Source organism: Trachinotus anak, unplaced genomic scaffold, assembly GCF_046630095.1.
Source record: "Trachinotus anak isolate AG129_WGS33_773 ecotype Australia unplaced genomic scaffold, CSIRO_AGI_Tana_v1 ptg000008l, whole genome shotgun sequence".
In the NCBI taxonomy this organism is placed as follows: Eukaryota; Metazoa; Chordata; class Actinopteri; order Carangiformes; family Carangidae; genus Trachinotus; species Trachinotus anak.
In genome coordinates this window covers 5,565,579-5,587,568 of record NW_027273859.1, presented here as the reverse complement: position 1 = coordinate 5,587,568, position 21,990 = coordinate 5,565,579, and the positions used below count along the sequence as shown (strand labels likewise).

Below are 21,990 nucleotides of genomic sequence, written 5' to 3'. Positions count from 1 at the left end.
CATAATGTCATTTACACAATGTAATGTCATTTACACAAAGTTCATGAGCATAGATTCAATGTGACATCATATTTATTATGGCTTGTCTTGCACTTATAATGAATATTGAATCAAACACTACCTGATCCAGTTTGCTTTGATGACAGGGGAAGGAGAATGTAAATCCCAAAGGTAAGGACGCTCCTCTCATGCCCATGTACTCCAGAAAGTCAGCAATGCAGTTCACAATGTGGTTGAAAAGCTGAAAAAAACAAGAGACATTAAGTGCAAAAAAAACGCCAGGTTACAATGTACCTTCTCTATCAGGTATGGTACCCTCAGTGCAAAAGTATTTAGCAGTTTTTTAACAGTTTTCCAGAAAGAGAAAAGCACATTTCTCTCACTTTACTACAACATATGACTATTGACTGTGTGGCATGTGGAGCGAAGGGTGATCATGATCACAAAAGTCAGGTATTATAGAAACTATACAGCATGCTATAGGACATGCTGTGCATCTCCCCATAATTGACAACATTTATTTATATTATAATTTAATCCTTTCCTTTTTCTATATTTTCTAGTTGCATATCTTTGTAAGTAAACTGCATGTAAAATCACATGCACACAAAACAATCAAATTGGATTTTAATACAAAAAGTTATGCATCAGTCAAAACTCTAGATGTAAAATGAAAATTTAGTCAAAGTTTTCAATTACCATTAAAATCACTTTTTTCTCTGAAGATCACTTCAGGGAGATATTTCAGCTCAGTTTCCTCTTTTCAGTTGCTGTTATCACTTATTATGTGAAATACTAAAGCACTTCAACACCCTTAATGTTTTACCTCTTCCCCTGTGCCTTGCATAGTCTCCTGTGGGATATTATAGATCTTGTGGTTCATGTCCACATTGTGTCTCTTTCCACTTCGCACTCGAACCAGCAACACCCGAAAGCTGGAGCCTCCAAGGTCCAAAGCCAAGAAGTCGCCATGCTCTGATGAGGGCAATAAAGACAAGACTTCTGAACACACACACAAAGCATTAAAGAAAGGTGAACTCTTAACTCAAAAAGTGGAAGGGGTGATTTTCTCCTAAAGCTACCTGTTCCATCTGGTGTTGATCTGACGTAGGTGGGAAGCATCTTGACACTCGTCTGCTCGTGGGTTTGCCTAGACAGGCCTCGCGCCATCTCCTCACTCATTCGGTTTTTCACCTCAAGCAACTGCTCACGGCTCAACCGCAAGGTGTCGAGGATGCGCTGACGCTCCGCATGTTGAGCAGCTAGCCGGTAAGCTACTGCTGTTACCATGGCTGAACCCTTCCCACTGCCATCCTGTGACAGCAGAAAACGCACATCACAGTCAGGCACAAGTCGCCGTACCATCTTGTGAAGCCTTCGGGAAAACCTGGAAAAAGGGAGATAGATACATTTTTTTTAAAAACTGTGTTGTCCTGTAATTACCTCTTTTTCCCCTTTTCTCTAGCACATTTGAACTCATTCAAGGTTAAAGTTGCAAAAATTGAGATTTACTCCTCCAAATGCAGTAATAGTGTATTTCATTTCAAGTGTAGAGAGCTGACTTGGGAACATAGAAAATGACCTTAACTCGTGTATGAGTATGCATTATTAAACTCTTTCTTGCTTTTTAATTCTTTTTAAAGTTGCATTTATGTTGTTCTTCAGCAGAAATTATCATTATTATAAAAACATAATCAATTAAAAAAATGTCTTTGTAAAATTATGTTCACGATTCTTTTCTATTTTGGGGATTCAGACCATGTTGTCCTTTTTCAAATTTCTCCAGACATTTGTGAACATCGTGACAGCAACGTTTCCACCAGCATATTCAAAGCCCAGCGGCGCACCAGGCCTAAAGTGACCCCACCACTGGGCTTATGCATTGATGAATTAGGGGTAGCTCGGTTGGAAACATAGATATAATGGTTATAATGGTGAACGCACTAGAGAAAGTACAACTGCAAAATGTATTCACATTCGGATTGAACAGCATTCTTCATTATCTCTGGAATGTGTCATTGCCAATTAATGATTAAATATTTTGAAAATAACCATAAAAGTGATTTTTAGATATTTTCCTCTATACTGCACATTTCATATGTTTCGTATCAGCCATTTCTTCAGCCAGGAAAGAGAAGATGTTGAAGATGTCCACGCAGAGAGCAGCAAGATGCAGAGAGACTTTCAGCACAGGAAAGACAGGCAGCACAAAATCATGAGACAGGACATGCTCTGAATGTAACAGAGATTAAGAGAGTAGCATGACTACTACTTTCATGAAAAGGGAAACATGCATGGGCAGTTTAGCTGATAGCAATTTCTATTAATTTTATACCCTTATCTTATCATTATTCAGTGTTTCCCACAGACCAGGTAGCAATTTGTGGTGCTCCACTGACACCATTGGGGGAATCAAGTGTCACAGTGTCGTGGCAGTTGGTGGAGTCAGTCATTGTATGCAGATTGTATGCAGCGGGCGGCGTTCAACACTTTCTGAAGCTGCCATATGAAAAAAACTGTATCTATTGTTCTTCAGAGTCACCTGCTGAGACCATTATAAAGCTACAGCATTTGGAATTATTCAGCTCAATCTTACTTCTTTAAAAGTAAGTTCTTTAAGAGAAGACAACTAAAAACCTTTTTACCAGAGCCCTGCCTGGTTTCATTTCTCACCCCAACTAGTTTCAATCTTTAGATTCTGTGACAAGAATGATTTCCACAAAACAACTTCAGCTGGAGGTTTTTATTTCAAATAATTAACTTAAGACATACCTCAACCAATAACCTGTTCTAAATTTTTGGGTAAAATAAAATAATGTAACAATAAAATATTAACACAAATAAAATAAAGAAACTACCTAAGGTACAAAGCCTGATTCAGATTCTTTTCATGTTCTTATACTGTAGCCTATTTGGTGCAAAGCTTGCATGCCCTATCAGAACACCTAATTTTTCTTGGCTTCCTGAAAAAAAACTCAAGTGCTCTCTCATAAGGGACCTCCTTGGGTTTGGGGCCCATTTATGGAAAGTCTTAAGCAGGCTGCCAGGTGTTCCCCTTGAAGCCTGTTCCTGAGATCTGTTTTTATCTGGAGATAAAATGAAATATAACTTATTATTAATATAACACTCCAATGTCCATTACTTTAAAAGATATACTAAGGAATATTAAATTTCTATGTGCTTACCCTATTCATCGTTGAGAAATCCCGCTCACAATTCACAGGTGAGACTGTGGCAGGTTTTTCTGAGATCGGTGCGTGCAGAGGAGGAGTGTGCCAATCAGACGAGTGTGTGTGCATGCACCAGTGATGCGCTGGTTGATTTTTCCGCGCACTGCTGGCATATGCGCGCTTGTCTGTGTGTGTGTGCGTGTGTGCGCATGTGCCTGTGTCTGTGTCTGTGTGTGTGTGTGTCCGTGTGTGTCTGAGAATGACAGAAAGAGCGCTATGTGGAGATGAATAAACAGAGCGATATTACGTTGAGAGCATAGACTAGAGGGAAAACAACAACAACAACAGGAAAAAAAACAAAAAAAAACCAGAATCATTCTGTGGCGGTTGGTCTCCATTCGTCTATGTATGGGAAACACTGTTATTTGTATACTATTTTATACTCTGAATCACAGTGGATGTAATAATGATTTTGTGGCACTCCGCACATTCTCAGTGCAAACACACTCAGGAACATGTGGATATACAGAATAAATAGTAAATTCAGATAAGAGTCACATAAAATATAGTCAAAAATAAGAAATTACACAATCACAGCTATTGTTTGTATTCCATTCAACTCTATTGCACTAACATGCTTCCAGTACTGCAGGTATTCTACTGCAATGAAATTCTCTTTATAAACTAAGGCCCATAGCTCAAGTGTACAGTACCAGTTAAAAGTTTGGACACACTTTCCCATAACTTTTGACTAGTACTGTATGTGTTTTTGAGATACACCAAAACAGACATGATGGTGTTCGGGACAACTTACTCTGGATGATTCTTGTAAACAGATCCATCCACTCCAATTGTAGTACGCAGCTTCTCAGCCGCTTTGTTATCCCGGATCTGCCGAAGCACTGCCACTAGAGCGGCAGCACACAAGTGTGCGGCCCGTGTAGATACTATCTGACACACCCTCTGAGTGGCTATGCAGTCCTCCAATGATGGTTCCAGACCCAGCCCCCGAAGCACCTCCTCAGCACTTGTAAGACCTTCCTCGTCTCTGCAGGGGAGAAAACAAATACCAATCAGCAGAATTAATGCATAAACCAAACTCAGAGGCAGAAGATTTCAATTTCCAAAACCAATCAACTGACAAACTCTGTGATACAAATTATGCAGTGTGCTCCACTATCTTCATTCTTAAGAAAGTAAACAAGTGCCAATATAGCTTTGATATTGCAATCACTGCTGTTTAAGTGTTTGTATAAAAAAAAAAAGAAAAACACTTTTCAACCAAGTGGTGGAACTTCCTTCACCCTCTAATAGATATTTATAGTAGTGATGTTCAGATATTGATTCTGACACCCGAACTTTAATAAATACTGACCCTGTATGATTGTTGTCACTGTTGTATGGCATGGCTCAGCTTTGTAAAACATGAACAAAGACATGAATGCAATAGAATCTTTCTTTTATTATCTAATTTGACTGTTGAACATAAAAAAAATAAATCTTGAAATAAAAAAAAATCTCTACACTTACATATACATACTATATATGTTGCCTTTTCACTGGTTGGACTACCATGTAACATATTGCCAAATTCCTGACATTTTGGTAACAGCTTATGTTACTTTATTTATCGGAAATGATTTCTTCTTCACTGCTCTATAACAGTAGTTGCCAGTAGCTGCACAGAACACCTTCCTGTGTAAGCTATTGTTTTAAAGAGGCAAAGGAGAGTTAATTTCTGGGAAAACTGCCATTTTATCTGGGCATGAAACTGTAAAGTTTAATGATAAATTACGTGGTATCAGATCGGTGCACAGACTTGTGTACTCACCAATTCCTGATACTGTACTTTAGGCAGAATCAGAAGCATTTCTGATACTAGTATTAGTATCGAAAACAACTCTAATCATAGAACAGAGTATACAGTGGGTACGGAAAGTATTCAGACCCCTTTAAATTTTTCACTCTTTGTTTCATTGCAGCCATTTGCTAAAATCAAAAAAGTTCATTTTATTTCTCATTAATGTACACTCAGCACCCCATCTTGACAGAAAAAAAACAGAAATGTAGAAATTTTTGCAAATTTATTAAAAAAGAAAAACTGAAATATCACATGGTCATAAGTATTCAGACCCTTTGCTCAGTATTGAGTAGAAGCACACTTTTGAGCTAGTACAGCCATGAGTCTTCTTGGGAATGATGCAACAAGTTTTTCACACCTGGATTTGGGGATCCTCTGCCATTCTTCCTTGCAGATCCTCTCCAGTTCCGTCAGGTTGGATGGTGAATGTTGGTGGACAGCCATTTTCAGGTCTCGCCAGAGATGCTCAATTGGGTTTAGGTCAGCGCTCTGGCTGGGCCAGTCAAGAATGGTCAAAGTTGTTCCGAAGCCACTCCTTTGTTATTTTAGCTGTGTGCTTAGGGTCATTGTCTTGTTGGAAGGTGAACCTTCGGCCCAGTCTGAGGTCCTGAGCACTCTGGAAGAGGTTTTCTTCCAGGATATCTCTGTACTTGGCCGCATTCATCTTTCCTTCAATTGCAACCAGTCGTCTTGTCCCTGCAGCTGAAAAACACCCCTATAGCATGATGCTGCCACCACCATGTTTCACTGTTGATTGTATTGGGCAGGTGATGAGCAGTGCCTGGTTTTCTCCACACATACCGCTTAGAATTAATGCCAAAAAGTTCAATCTTCGTCTCATCAGACCAGAGAATCCTATTTCTCATAGTCTGGGAGTCCTTCATGTGTTTTTTGGCAAACTCTATGCGGGCTTTCATATGTCTTGCCCTGAGGAGAGGCTTCCGTCGGGCCACTCTGCCATAAAGCCCTGACTGGTGGAGGGCTGCAGTGATAGTTGACTTTGTGGAACTTTCTCCCATCTGCCCACTGCATCTCTGGAGCTCAGCCACAGTGATCTTTGGGTTCTTCTTTACCTCTCTCACCAAGGCTCTTCTCCCACGATTGCTCAGTTTGGCTGGACGGGCAGGTCTAGGAAGAGTTCTGGTCGTCCCAAACTTCTTCCATTTAAGGATTATGGAGGCCACTGTGCTCTTAGGAACCTTGAGTGCTGCAGAAATTCTTTTGTAACCTTGGCCAGATCTGTGCCTTGCCACAATTCTGTCTCTGAGCTCCTTGGGCAGTTCCTTCGACCTCATGATTCTCATTTGCTCTGACATGCACTGTGAGCTGTAAGGTCTTATAGACAGGTGTGTGCCTTTCCTAATCAAATCCAATCAGTTTAATTAAACACAGCTGGACTCCAATGAAGGAGTAGAACCATCTCAAGGAGGATCAGAAGAAATGGACAGCATGTGAGTTAAATATGAGTGTCACAGCAAAGGGTCTGAATACTTATGACCATGTGATATTTCAGTTTTTCTTTTTTAATAAATTTGCAAAAAATTCTACATTTCTGTTTTTTTCTGTCAAGATGGGGTGCTGAGTGTACATTAATGAGAAATAAAATGAACTTTTTTGATTTTAGCAAATGGCTGCAATGAAACAAAGAGTGAAAAATTTAAAGGGGTCTGAATACTTTCCGTACCCACTGTATGTTTCAACACACCCTATCTGAAAAAGTTTGAGTACGACTGGCTTTGAGTCTGTTAGCTACACTAAATGATTGCTTAGTACCATTATAAACCGATAATATAACGTGCCTGCATCCACTGATATAAACTCACCTACAAGATGAAACAAATTACATTTCACAATGAATGCAAACTGATCTTTTCAGGCATTGGGGAGGGGGGCATGTTCTTTGAGTATTTAGGTTAGTAAGTGATTGCCAGCATGATTAGCACATGATTATACTGTAGTCATCTCTTTCATTCAGGTGATACATTGTCAGGTCAAAGTTAAACAACCTCACTGCTGATCTGTTCTATGTACAGTCTGTGGTTCTACAATATCACTATAACATAGTTTCTTAATCAAACACACATAAAAACTAACTTGTCATTTTCAATGGCATATATGTAGCTGATGTTGAAGCGTCCAGTGGTGAGGAGCTCTGCTGTTGTCTTGCCCTGGAACAGCAGCTGCTCTTTGGTCATCCTCACCAGGATGAGACGGACAAGTTCCCCCATGTACATGCCACTGATCATCTTCTCAAACCTGCAAACCAACACAAAAAAAACATTTATATTTACTGAAAACAGTCATTAGGTAATAGTTTATTCCACACCTGAGCTGACCGACCAAAACACCAACTACACATGTATATACAAACACAAATGCAGGCAACTGAAAACCTGGCAGATGCTGAACTCTTTACATGCAAATTCTCAAGGACAAGCAACCAAGGACATCTCCTGATACACATCAGCATAGTGGAGATAAGCTCTCCTAGAAAAGACCATGATCTGAGAATTCTTCTACATATACATCTCTGAGACTGTAACAATAACAATGTGACCTTGTCTGTGTGTTTGTTTTAACAAATGCTTGTCTAGGGCGCCTCGGTGGCTCACCTGGTAGAGCGCGTACCATTAAGGCAGCGGCCTTGGGTTCGAATCCGACCCGTGGCCCTTTGCTGTATGTCATCCCCTCTCTCTCCCTGACTTTCCTGTCACTCTCTCACTGACCTATCCAATAAAGGCACTAAAAGGCCAAAAAAATAACTTAAAAAAAAAAAACAAATGCTTGTCTGGTTCTTATATTGTCATTCCTTGTGTTCGATGAGGCAAAGAAAAATTTGCACAATGGTGTCCAAAGAATTATTCTACTGTATTCTATTCTATTCATTTATTTTCCTTACTTCTTTGGTATACAATGATATGAATTTCAGTTATCAAACAGCACAAGTAATTTTATTTATTAAGCAGATGAATACAGCCTTATCTTTGCTGCTACTCTGCATCATAGGCCTGTTCGTCTGATATTTCATCAGAATCAAAACATGACAACATTTTATTCATCTTCAATTCCTTTCTTAAAACAGACTGCTTTTAGAGTTTATACACTAAAAACTTATACTTTATACTTGATCTGCCTTTGATAGGAGGTGATAACAGTGAGTGAAAGAATAAATTCACATATATTATTGATATCTATTCTAAGCCTTGATTTGTCTGGATGAGTCACTATTAAGAATGAGTCATTATTGTTATTTTGTGACTCACACAGTTCACACTGGCCAGTGCTGCAAATCTCATTATTCTATACAATTCTTATATCCCCTTAACCTTTTTTTTTTAAATCATGACCGCTCTTGCAGCCAACATCACTATAGATGGCCTCGGTATAGTTTACTTCACTTCAGTTTGATTCAGATCTTCATCATCCAACATTTTTTTCCAGAAATGCAGTATAAAAACATAAAACACACTAATGTACTGCACTCATTTACAGCCCCAAATTAATAAAATTATGCACTGAATCAATACTAATTTACTTTATTCAATATTGTTTATTTTATAGGGCACCGTTCTCTCTATTTGTTGACACTGATTATCATCAGCATATATAGAATTTGTAGCAACTGCTAATTATATTTCTGTTTTTTTAGTTACTCAGTATATGTCATTATGTTCCACAACAACTGTAGAATATGTTTAAACTTCCACAGTTTGGTGGTCCTGGATTGATTTTCAGTCCAGATGGCAATTTAATTTCGTCTTCTCTGCTTTAAGCATTTATTCGTCAGTAGATAAGGACTGGCTGAGAGGAATAAGGCTGTACGAACTGGAAGCTCAGTGAAATCACATCAGCAGAGTTTTAAAGTCCACTGATACCAAGGTGATCCTCCCTGCTAATTCCCTCCAAACTCTAAGGAATACACTTTTAATACAGTGTGTGTGTGTTTGCATGTCTGTGCATCCACACACATACAGTACATACAAACTCATATGGTCTCGGTCCACCAAAGCCAAACAGTAAAAGGCAGAGGGTGATTTAGAGTAAGACACTGAGGATTTCAATGTCTCTGAATACAAATCAACAGAACACATTCAGCCACATGAGCTCTGTGGTCTCATGAAGCTCCTCAGCTTTAACAACATTAGACAGATAGAGATCGAGAGACATCATTCTCACTTACTGCTCATTTTAGTGTAGTTAATTAGGACAATTTCATAAAAGGAAATACAAAATTAACGGCAGTGTCAAAAGTATCAGGGGAAACAGGAATAGCAAAAACAACAAATCCAAATCTCAAACCAGACTACAAACACCTCTCTCCCACTGTGCTAAAGAATGTCAGGGAAAATCTTTGCCACAAGTTCAGTGCCCAAACACATGAATACTGATTTAACTTTACAGGCCAATATTACCCATTAATACCGCCATAAAAATCTATTTGGCTCATTTAGATCATTCCTCAGAGAGTTCAGAGAATTCAGCCTGAATACTTGTCTTTCTATAGTAAGTCTTGTAGCAAATTAAAAAGTAAAACACCAGCACCTCTGTTATTTGGGTAAAAAGTAATATCATGATATAATACCATCACTGTCCAAAAAGTACCGTTATATTAATTTTAGGTCATAGGCTGAAGTAACACCACCATCAACAAAACCTCTCCAAGACTGAACTGTCATCCTGGCCGATCAGTCTCTCCATCACGATATCAAATCATAATTGCTTTTTTATCCCTTACTCCATCCAATGTCGCAAGAAACCTGGGTGACATTTTGTTTGATGACCAGCTATCCTTGTTTGACCATGTTGCATCAATCCCCCATCACATCATTGCCATCCCTGCACACAAGGCAATTGCAGTCCAGACTGTCCACGTCTGTGGTTCCCCAATGGTGGAGCAAGCTACCAAATGTGACCTTCCTCTCTATCTTAAAGAATCTCTTGAAGATTCACCTATTCCAAGAGCACCTCCTCTCCTAACACCTGTAATACCCTAACACTCCTAACTGGCGCTTACTGTGCACTTTTGGTGCACTTCTTTACTTGATTTCCTTGCACTTACTGAATAGATGTATGACTCTGAACTTACACCAAGTTCTCCTACTCCACTGAAGCTTTAGTGTGTGAGTAAATGTATTGTAAATGTCAATGTGAAAATATTGCTGAGTACATTGTGCTGAATTTATCATGACAGAAGTTTTCATTTACAGCAAACAGTGGATATAACTAGAGGGCAACAGGGAGGGTTCTTACAAAAAAAAAAAAAAAAAAAAAAAAAACACCATATATATATATATATATATATATATATATATATAAAAACACCATATTTGCTGTAAATGAAAACTTCTGTCATATATACATGTCATATATACATGTCATATATACATGTCATATATATATATATATATATATATATAAATAAATAAAAGCTTATAACAGTTAACTGAAGCCACTACCACAGAGAGATGAAATACTGTACCAAGTCAGATATATTAAAGGAACTCACAGCTGCTTTCCAGGGTTCAGGGAGCCTGCATCTAACTCCCGGTCAATGTCAGTGCGCAGTTCCTCCAGGGCACCATCGTCTCCAAAAGCGCCCCACTCCGTATTAACACACATCCGCCCCTCGTCACCATCCAGCATATCAAGGTTCCTCATCTGCTCCATGTAGCAGGCATTGGTCCCCGTACCTTCAGGGATGGGATGTTAGCATCACAATTACTAAGCAGTTCTCATCTAAACATAACACCCAGAAGGACACTGCAGGACATGGTACTGAATCCAATGAATCATGCTGTTACCCTCTCCAATGAAACTAACAATCACTCTTAATTCATAATTAATCCATCTGTGTCTGCACACTAAGCTGACAACTTCTGAGCCCACCTTTGCCTTTATTTTGTTTAAGTTTGCTGTCACACTACCATGGCAAACAGTTATACAGAACAGAGCCATCGTTTCTGTTATACATGTATGACAAGTCAAAATGTCTGCTGACCTGTGTGTACCAGAATGTTAAACAGGGTATTTGTACTGCCTTAACAGATGCAACTGGAGAATAAGGCAACACCTGTGTGGGTGGACTGTGTACCTTTTGATCCACAAATAGACTCAGTACATAGACACAGACGGTAAACGTTAGTTTACAGCATAGTTGATGAATAAAGGTAAAACCTGAATTGCTATGTAGAAACAGCTTTTGGCCATAGCTTCCATACATGAAAAAAGAGGTCACTCACTGGTATAATGACTCACCCGATCTAAACCCCACTGAACACCTACAGAAGACTTTATTACTGTCCCTGAACATGGTTATGTTTGCCCCACTAAAAGCAGTACACGATGAGCAGTGATACACAGGGCAAATGTTGGGCACCGTCCAAAGACCATGCATTTTTTAACTGAAGTGCTGCTCAATGGGTGATATTAACTCTAATGCCAACACTTACTTAATGTAGCCCTTACTGACCAACTAACACTCACTGACCATCTCTGACTCTTGTTGTTTGATTTACACTCACAGTTAGATTGAACTCACCTACAATGAGGCCAATTTCACAGTGTTGATCATCGTAGCCACAGGTCATCATGGTTCCCACTGTGTCATTGACCACCGCTACAATGTCAATGTCAAAGTCCTGCAATGAGATTTCATTGAATTGTATTAAAACCAAAGGGAAATGTGGCAGTTTAACAGAACAGTGACTGAGTGAGTGAAATGTTTGCTGCTCTAGTATATGAGAACTTAAGACCTCTGAATTCATTGACCACCCCAATTTGTCTATCTCTCTGAGGTAAGTGCAATGCTTCATTAAGTTAATGTTACACATTTAACAGTAATTCAACATTGTTCATACATGCTTTACACATAAATTACACATAAATTGTGAACTCAACTGGCCTATATTTGGGACAGGCCTTTAATTCCTTTCCCGCAAAACAAAAAGGTGGGAAACACTATCAAACTGATTATTTAAAGTACCGGTAGCCTAACTTAGAGAGGATAAAAGGAAAACATAGTTCTTTTTACCTTTACTTGCATTTAAGAATATAAAAAAAAACCACATTGGCTCTAAAAAAATCACTGGGATATGTAAATCACTGAACACCTTTATGCTCCATATTTTCATTGTTGAACAAACCGCAGACCATATGGCCTACCTAACAAATGAGGGAATTAAAGGAGCACAAAATCTATCCATAAGTGAGGCAGAGACCAGCTCTCCCCGTCTTGCCTGAGCTAACAGCTCTCACCCTGATGCACACGACTCTCGCTCTCTGAAATAGTGGGTGGTCCTTGCTGCCATCAGCTGCCACCTTCAGGACACAAGGAGGACTACCAGTATTCCACAAATTCATTTACACACACACACCCACCCACATTTAGAGTTTTTCACCAGCACCATATTTAGCTAGTCCCATGCTTTAAGCACCCAGGATACTAGTAAGCGGTGAGCTGGGGTCTCTTGTTCCCTCCTGCAGTGTATTCCTTGCTGGTTTCCCTTGCCATCCAGTTTTCATAGGATTCATGCCAACTGGCCTTGAACAGCTGATTCCAAACGACATGAGCACTGGATGTTTTTTGTAAAACGTCCTGGCGACTTTCTGGGCAAAAGTTGTATGTCTCCTGGCAGAAAAGTTGCAGTTGAGGAATCTGTCAAGCCAGCCAGCACGCTCAGCAAAGTCCTCCACATCCCTGATGTCACTCACAGTGGCATACCTTTCTTTAGCCTTTATCCTGATGATCTTGCAGGAGACTCTGAGATGTCATGCCTACATGCTGTTGATCCATTCGCACAGTTTTAGCTCCAGCTCATTGCTAACCATCTTTCTCCCTCCACCATGCAATTTGGCCCTTTTACCATCTTCTTTAGACCAAAGGTAATGTTCAACATTATTTTTTCCCACTCTTTTTGAAACAACATTGAAAGGTTTTGCTGCTGCTTCTCCTGAGTTTTGTTCAGCACATTTGATAACTGACAGGTCGTCCTGATCTCTCTGTGCTGCAATGCTACGTGAATGTTGTTCACTCTCACAACAATACAACCAAAATCCCAGTGTCTAACTGACACCTGCATTTATTTGACAAAACATGTAGGAATACCAAGCTGGTAAAAGGGACTCAGTACTTAGTTGGGACTCAGCTTTTAATTGAAGTTTTATGGTAGTTATAATAACGATTTAAACTGGAGTAGGCAGAAATTTCTAGAATAGAAAAAAACAAACAAAACAAAAAAAAGAAAAAAATAGAAACAAGAATTTTATAACACAGCCGCCCTTCTGCAGCCACCACCCTGTCCCCTCACGAGCATGTGCACACACTTCATACATGCACACAAGCAACTCAACCCCAGGAGAAGACTGAACCGTTAACAATATTCAACATGGCCACTCATCTCCTGCTTTCATGGTAAATATACCTGCACAACCAACCACTGCACAACACATTTAGATATTACAGGAAAATGGAGTTAGCAGCCTGTTACCTGTACAGTAGTACAACAAGTTTTCACCATCTCTGAAAGACTTCACCAATATTGACAAATATCCATCTGAGAGGATGAGCACACGCATCTGCATTTGTACAACAACCAGTTGGAGCACTCTCTGTCTGAAAAGACCTGTGATTGGCCAAATTCTTTCCATCACAGGCTAGATTTCCTAAAGTCTAAATACAGCACCAAGAGGTGTGTGAAGTGAATATGGAATTTTTGCCCACTGAAGCCAAAAAATTACTGCCTACCCCAGCGTTAAAATAACTTCTCATCTTTAGATATAGGTGTAAAGTATAGTCCTTGCAAGTGCATTTCTAACCTTTTTTAACTAAACTGAAGCTCAGTCATGTATGAAAATGGTACGTTATGGACCATGAAATCATCATTTGTACACTTACCCCTCGTTTTTTGATGGATTTCCTGAGAAGGCTGACCACATCTTTTCCCTCTACTCCACTTGACTTGAAGCCTTTGGTCCAAGACAACAAAACACTCTGCAAATAGGAAAATAAGGACACAGAATAGAATCATCTCATTTTAGCCCAGGCATGGCACCAGGATTTAAATTCTGGGTGGGCCAAAGTAATTTTGGCTAAACCTTGTGATTAGAGAGGCTAATACTGTTTGCCATCCTTTGAAGGTGTCCAACTTTAGTTTATTAGTCTCTCTAAACAGAAATGACTGGTAGGCTATCCTGACTAGGTAGATTAAGAGACTTTTAAAATCTTTTTAATATTTTCAGTGGCGAGATAGATATTAGATAGTATTTTGTATTTATTAAATGCAGCACATGCAGGTATATTGCTCAAATCGCACAATATTAAAGCATAGTATTTTGATGTTTTTTTTAGGGAGAGCAATATATTATAATAAAGAGAAAGCTGTATTTATAATACAGTATCACATTGAATATTTCACTTCCATAGCCATGTTAGTAGATCAAATGTAATGAGTCCATTTAATATAAACACCAGAAAACTGAAAATAACTCATTGTTCAGCAGCAAAAAACTGTTTGTCACAACCTTGACAAGCAAGTTTCCTCTGCTGCATCTAATTTAGTTTCCTTTTGTGTTATGTGTACAAAAGTTTTTTGTATTATGTTTTTTCTATTTAGTGCTGAACAACTTTACCCAATCAAGTGACCTTTACATAGATGAACTCTTTTTGTCTGCTTTAATATTACACACTTGAATGAAACATTTTCAATTTTCATGGAAGGCTGAGTTCTGAATTGACAAGTTGACAGGATTTGCAGACCAACATGTGCAAATTCATAAAACTTTAAATATGTTGTATTAATTTCACCAGTGCTTTCGCCGACATGAAGTTTACAAAATAATGAGAATCATATGTAACTTATGAATCAAATATTACTTTAGTACAGAAAAGAACTTCTACATCACTCACCTCATCCAGCTTGGTTTGCTGACAGGGGAAAGAGAAGGTGAAGCCCAAAGGAAGTTTTTTGTCCTTTATACCCATTTTCTCCATGAAGTTAGACAGACAGTCTACTACATGGTCAAATAACTACAGAACAGAGGAAAGAGTTTTCTTATTAACCAAGAACACAAGAAAAGCATAGTGTGTGAGTGTTTGTGTTACTCTATCATCAGACAGAGAGGGCTGCCATGCCTCTTACCTCAGACCCGCTGCCTCTCATGATGTGTTCAGGAATGGCGTATATTTGATTTTCCATCTCCACCTTTCGCTCGCCACCAGCCATGACTTTGACCAGGAGCACTCTGAAGTTGGATCCACCAAGGTCAAGGGCCAAGAATTCGCCTTGTTCTTTGAAAAAACAAACAAACAAACAAACAAAATGATCACATGCAGCATTGCACACACACAGAAAGAGATTTCCTCTCTCAAACATTAGGAAAATATTATTTACATTCTTATTTGCATCAGCTAGCAGTCTTCTTCTCCACCTTTAGCTGATGGCTTATTTTTTGGCCACCTCTAGCTGTCAGTCAGTGAAATTTATGTATTTCATTAGAAGTAGGGCTGCAACTAACAATTATTTCATAATCAATGAATCTCCAAATAATAATCAGAAAACTGAAAAATAAATACATAATCACACTCAGAGAGAAAGCTCAAAGCTCATTCATGTCAGCTGGCATGCCGTAAGCATAGAGAGGTGTGCACCTTGCAGCCTTGCACTTACGAGACAGTAGAGAGACAGAATCTTATAAAAGTCAGTAGTTTTGTTGCAAGGTGCTTTTTTTGAAAATGTAGTGACAAAAGTTCACCACACTACTCATTCACTTGAAATCATTTTGAAAGAGAAATTACCAGTGAGGAAACTCCACCACTCAGCTGGTCGGTCAGTCAGTCATTCAGTCAGTGAAAAAAAAGGACTGAAGCAGTTGGTTTCTCTGTCATCAGTAGAATGAATCACCAGAAATCATTAATTTGCAGATGCATTGTTCTGTGCGAAGATGAAACTTGCAAAACCCCAACTGACCTTTCTTATGGTTGATTGTTTGACTGGACTTCATCTCTTAACCTGACCATCAGACTATCTAGATATACACCACTAGAGGTAACTGATGAAAATATGCTGACTTTACTTGACACTGTACACATGTAATATAATGTTGTGGTTTTGCTGTAATGTGTCTGGAACTACAGTCACTGACCTAAATGAATGAAAACTGCCAGAGATTAACCTAAAACAGGAGTCTCATAGGGTCTAACATGGGTTGAGACTGTGTTCAATGTACCCACTTTATATGCAGATTTCCTATATGAAAGGTGTATTACCTGTCCCATCAGGAGTTGAGCGCACAAACGTGGGCAGCATCTTGACAGCAGCTGTGGGGTTGGTGTCTCTGCACAAGCCTTTGTCCATTTCTCGTCTAAATCGTATTGACAGATCCATCACAGTCTCATCTGACAGCTGAAGGCGGTGCAAGTATTTATCCACCTAAACCATTTCAGAGGACAAACTGTTACATTTAAGCTACAACAGCGACTATAGCAGTGAGGAAATAAGAACTGTGAAAAATTAGACACCTCTGCATTGAGATTATCTAAACTACATCACAGCTTTCTTTAGGGATGTTCCTTTATTTTGCTTAGTGTATGCAGTATGTAGAGCCCTATCAAGCTTCAGAAGAGGGATGTGTCAGAGTAGAGCATAAACCAAATCTTAACAGTTTTTAACAACAGTAGCATGTTGGAGGCACAGTGCACCTGAAACAGGTGCAAAACTGCTTGCTCATCACAAGTTTTGCTTGTACTGCTGGCTGACATACACTGTCATTGTGGAAACTGTAAATTTAAACTGTTGGCAGCTGTAAATAGACCTGCTGCTGTGTTGTTCATTCACTCAAAACACAAAGTGTAAAGAAATCAGTGTTTTCTCCAACATAGAAGTTAGTAGGGAAAATTACTTTCTTCCTCTCCTTTATTCCTTTTCTTAATTTCAAAAAGCACAACCTTTTTCTGACTCACTCTAATTTTCAGAGCTATGAGAGCTGGATTCTGCTGTTAATGCAATCACACTTTGTTTTGCGTCCTAGTCTCATCTGCAAACTGCTGAAAGGCTCTCGTTATAAAGTAGTTAGAAAAAGTGCAAGACAAAACAGTGTACCTTAAGATATGGACATTTAAGTGCACCTTTTGCCGGTGGATCAGTTTTAAATATTCCAGGGAGTAAAGGTAAAGCATACAGCCACAGTACACTGGTTAGAGGAAAGACTGCAGACAAAAGACAAAAGTGCAGTGCAGTTCGGGCAAACCTCCAACACATAATCAAGGTCAAGAGCAGAAAATGCTATGTAAAATGGTGCACTTCAAAATACAGAATGGACACTCTTTCTGCAGCTTCAGTATCAGCTTGCCAAACTCTCCCTATGCCATACTTTCTTTGGATCAGAGCATTAAAGACATCATCACATAGCTAAACCTCTGTCTTATCTGTCTAAAGTAAAGTAGATGCTAACACAGTAGCTTTCAGGTAACGGGAAAATATGAAAGGCCCTCTCAAGAGCCCGTGTGTGATTTGTCCACTCTGGGTTACAGCAGAAACATGGTGGTGCATCATGGTGGGCTCTGTGGAACAGAACCTGCTCCCTATGTAGATATTAATGGTTCTTTCTTAGCAAACAAAATAAAAAACAGTAATTCTTAGATTCAGGTTGTGCAAGAATTTTCTTTCTCTGGTTTAATTATTTTGTAGGCATACACCTACATTCCAAGGATACATATCATAGAAACCTCAGTAACCATGACGATGAAGGTTTTATAGATAAGGAGCAGTGACTGATCAATGGATGATGTGTCTCCACTTCTCTTGAAAATCTGTGAGATGTTTCTACACCTGATTTGAAAAACCACACACCTGTCTATATAAGGTCTCACAGCTGACAATGCCTATCAGAGCAAAAACCAAACAATGAGGTGCAAGGAACTGCCTGCAGAGCTCTGTGACAGGATTGTGTCAAGGCACACATCTGGAGAAGGCTGCACAAACAGTTATGCTGCATTGACAGTTCCTAAGAGCAGAGTGGCCTCTGTTATTGTTACTTTATATGAGAGGGGAGTGGCCTTAGTGCAAGAGATGACCAAAAACCAATGCACTGAATTCACTATACTGCTGTGGCTTTGAATTGAATATTTTCACCGCTTTATCTTGGCTAGAAAACATTCAAGTTTTCAAGTACAAATTTTATGCTGTCCACAGCAGTACATGGCTCAATGTCTGGGCCAGTACTCCTGGCTGCTTCTATGCTATGCTTCTATCTTAGCTATAAAAGTAATAACACTATACAGAATTATGCACTTTATACTTATTTTTGTAGAAACAGGAATTAATACAATATGTGTATGATGGACATAGGTTAAACTGTGACTTTTGAGTACAACTGCTAATTACAGTTTAAAATTTTTTTTTTTTTTGATTTTCAAAGATGTTCTCGGAGATGTCTCATCCCAGTGTCAAACTTCAGTTTTTCCATAGGGCTCATGTAACCTAAAAGTTACTCTTGAGCTGGGGTGCAAAAAGAAACAGGAGCTCATTAACAGGCATCCACTCATATCAACACTAAATTCACTTGAGGAAAAAAAAGCGCAGTCTGATTACACTGCTCCTCTCATATCTAAGCAACACAGCTCGTCTTAAGGCAGGATTACGACTGTCATGAGTTTTTGGTCCTATGAGGTCATATTGGGCCTTTTCATAGCAGGGAATTTGATCATGTCAGGGAAAGCAATAAATTGGTTTAGTAACACTAATGATTTTCTTTTCTAGTCAGTGTCCCAGTAGGCTATGAGAGAGTGGCAGGGAGCCAGCATGCAGGGAGCCTTGACATTTGATTAGTCTACTGTCCTACTGTGAGATGTCAAAATGTCTTCTTTTAGTCTTGAGCCATGTTGTGCGCTGTGAAAAGGTCTTAATATCGCTCTCATTTGGTCCACTCAAAGTGCTTTACATCCCAAGCCACATTCACCCACTCACTCACTCACTCACATCCGGGGCACTTTGGGGTTCAGGATAATTGGACGGCCGCTCTACCGCCTGAGGCACAGCCGCCCCACATGTAGCACACACACATAACGATACACTGACTTTATTACACTCTATATGCCGGGAACTACGGTGCATGATGCATGTATTTAGCCTCACTGTTTTGTCATTTCGCAGAGTGCCGTTTTATTCCTTATGATATTCAGGCCTTGCACTTACATATTTTAAACGCGGATATTTGGACTGAGCAACAGTTGACGTGGAAACACCAGCGCCTTACTTCATACAAGCTAGTGGCCGGGCTGTCACCTTGATCCCTGTTTTCACTTCCTCACAGTAACACAATGTCCCGTAAAGATACAACAAATGTCCCTGAAACAAACCCAAACCCTGGTGTCTTACACCAGTACTCACTTTATGCGCTTGGTCATCGTGGAGTTCGGTGCAGTAATTAGCCAAAAGACTTGAGGCTATCATCGTTAGTTACTGATGTGTGACGACTTTTACGCCCTGCCCGTCCTCCTGCTTTATACTTGAACAAAATGTTCAAAGTAGGCCTCTTGAAGTAATAAACACAAAAACAATAATATAAGTTAAAATACGCGACTTGGTTCCTTGTCTATAACTCGTAAGTAGTAACTCTCGTTAAAACCGTGTCGTACTGTTAGGAAACTTCCAGCTTCCTTAACTTGGTAGTTCGGTGACGTCACCCCGAAGACAAGGCGCTGATTGGCTGCAGAGAACGCGCGGCGTGATCTCCTTTTTTCAGTGGACGTGCAGGAGACTGGACAAAACACAGTTACACCGGAAGCCATGCAACTAGCTCCTCTTCTGTGCACCCTTTAATGTTCGCTTCCTGGCCTACAATTTGTCATGAAAGTATTGATATAACTTCAATTTTTGTCCAGTACTGTACTTAAGGAAAGCACTGATACTGTATTTGAGTACTGCCATTCTATGCCAATTTGCACTCTACTTTACTACTACAAGTATATGTATACTGTAACTCCATGAAAATGGCTCCTCTGCACTTTTATTTCACACTGATTTACACTGTTACTTTTTTTACACTTTAGTGATTATACCTTTACTTTCTTTATGCAATATTTTACATTGTAGGGTTGCAACTCGTACTTAAGTAAAATATTTGAACCAACATTGCTTTGCAACATTATATTTTGAGATGTTCCCATTACAGTATTTTACACATGGAGACTGTAAGTTGGCAACCCGATGCCAAGGAATGAGGAAACATGAGAGGAGGCCATCGTTAAAATCCTTTGAGATACTGCATATCTCAGAAGCTGAAGACCTGTGTTTGATATTACTTTAGCACTTCTTGTAATGGTTCAATTATAAAGAAAATTCCCAGTTTAGATTAGTTTAATAAGTTTCACTACCACATAAAAACAGCATTTCTAAAACTGAACCTGACAATGAATTATGACAAGGAATACATATGCAAACATTTCTTTAAACACAGTGACTTCTGTATCATATACTTTATGTCAGTCTCACAACCTTACAGGCACATTTTTCCTTCATACCTGGGGCGGCCTGTGACCAAAGCCTCTATCATTCTGTACTAAAAAGCAACAGGTCAAGCAGAAATTTGTGTATCTATGCCGGTCACCCTTGTCTGCACACACTTGAAAACAAGACAGGAGACGGGTTACCCCTCATGGCGAAATAAGCAGTGATCATCAGTATCAGTATCATATGAATAACTATTTATAACCCAAGGTTCAAAGTTATGTTTGGTCACAAGGGTTGACAGTAGTCTAAAAAAAAATAGCTGATATGTGACCAGAGAGTTCCTGATTGAAATGCATGGGTCAAACTACATATCGTGTAGTTACTTTCAGCTCTCTTTTTTATAGTCAGTTGTATAGTGCAGTTTGTGTCTTGCATCTGATGGGAGAGCTACCTGTAACCCTGGTGAAATAATGGGAGGTAATCTTCTGTAGAACAATCACCACATAAATTTGACTAATTTCAACTTAATGCTATGCCTTAACCCTCAGGACGTTGTCCTAAGTAAGTCTTAGATTTGATCTTAAATAACTGACTTGAGCATATTGAAAGTAACTTTGGTTAACAAAAGGGGTGTCAGGTGTCAAGGATAGTAGGACCTGAAATGCAGACAAAAGAAGGGGTAGGTGGAAAAAGGATGTTTTAATAACACAAACTGAACTTGAAACAAGAATCCAGTGGTATCCTTCTGCAGCTCAGACTAGTTTCAGATTATATCCCTGTTATATCCCAAGTCTGAAGGGATTCCCGAGAGGATTCAAAAGGCCAAAATCAAGTTTTGTGAGGTCACCGTGACCTTGACCTTTGACCTTTAACCACCAAAAGCGAATCATTCATCCTTGAGTCCAAACGGACATTTGTGCCAAGTTCCTTCAAGGCATTACGGAGATTTCATGTTCACATGGCCAAAAACAAGTTTTGTGAGGTCACTGTGACCTTGACCTTTGAACTTTGACCACCATAATTAAATCAGCTCATCCTTGAGTCCAAGTGAAGGTTTGTGACAGATGCACATACGGACAACCCAAAAATAATATGTCTCTGGCCCTGACTGTTGCTGGCACTGAGGCATTAAAAAAAACAAACAAACAAAACGGACAGGAACATAAATACTGGAAATCCAAGCAGTCGGGAAACACTGGAGCAGAAAACATGAAGGCAAACTGGAGAAACCAGAGTACAAAGGAATTCACACAATGACAAGAGGCTGACTGACAAAGATAAAGGGGAAGACAGAGACTTAATTACACAGGGGAGGCAATGGTAATTGAACACAGGTGAAACAGATTAGGGTGGGGTGGACAGTCAACAAGGAAGGAAATGCAAGACAAAGACAGGTTGTAAATTAACACGAGACACACAAGGGAAGTGGTTTCAAAATAAAACAGGAAATAAATCAAATCTAAAACAAACAAAAAGTGTCCAAACCAAGAGTCCAATAAAGTCCAAAAGTGAT

General features: G+C 39.3%; 1 protein-coding gene across 3 annotated transcripts in view; it reads right to left on the bottom strand.

Annotated features, from left to right (window-relative positions):
• Positions 1-19,721, bottom strand: part of hk2 (hexokinase 2) — a 33,806-nt gene extending 14,085 nt beyond the window's left edge. For 2 of the 3 annotated variants that reach the window (XM_071482060.1, XM_071482063.1), the window contains exons 1-12: positions 19,416-19,721; positions 16,295-16,457; positions 15,168-15,316; positions 14,936-15,055; positions 13,925-14,020; positions 11,570-11,669; positions 10,538-10,721; positions 7,126-7,287; positions 3,985-4,218; positions 1,083-1,387; positions 827-1,002; positions 122-241 (exon numbers count right to left, since the gene is read on the bottom strand). In XM_071482060.1, the coding sequence (XP_071338161.1) occupies positions 122-241; positions 827-1,002; positions 1,083-1,387; positions 3,985-4,218; positions 7,126-7,287; positions 10,538-10,721; positions 11,570-11,669; positions 13,925-14,020; positions 14,936-15,055; positions 15,168-15,316; positions 16,295-16,457; positions 19,416-19,478 (1,872 nt within the window). In that variant the 5' untranslated portion in view covers positions 19,479-19,721. The remainder of the gene's footprint in view (positions 1-121; positions 242-826; positions 1,003-1,082; positions 1,388-3,984; positions 4,219-7,125; positions 7,288-10,537; positions 10,722-11,569; positions 11,670-13,924; positions 14,021-14,935; positions 15,056-15,167; positions 15,317-16,294; positions 16,458-19,415) is intronic. The other variant, XM_071482061.1, reaches the window with a different exon arrangement.
• Positions 19,722-21,990: the final 2,269 nt, after the last annotated feature.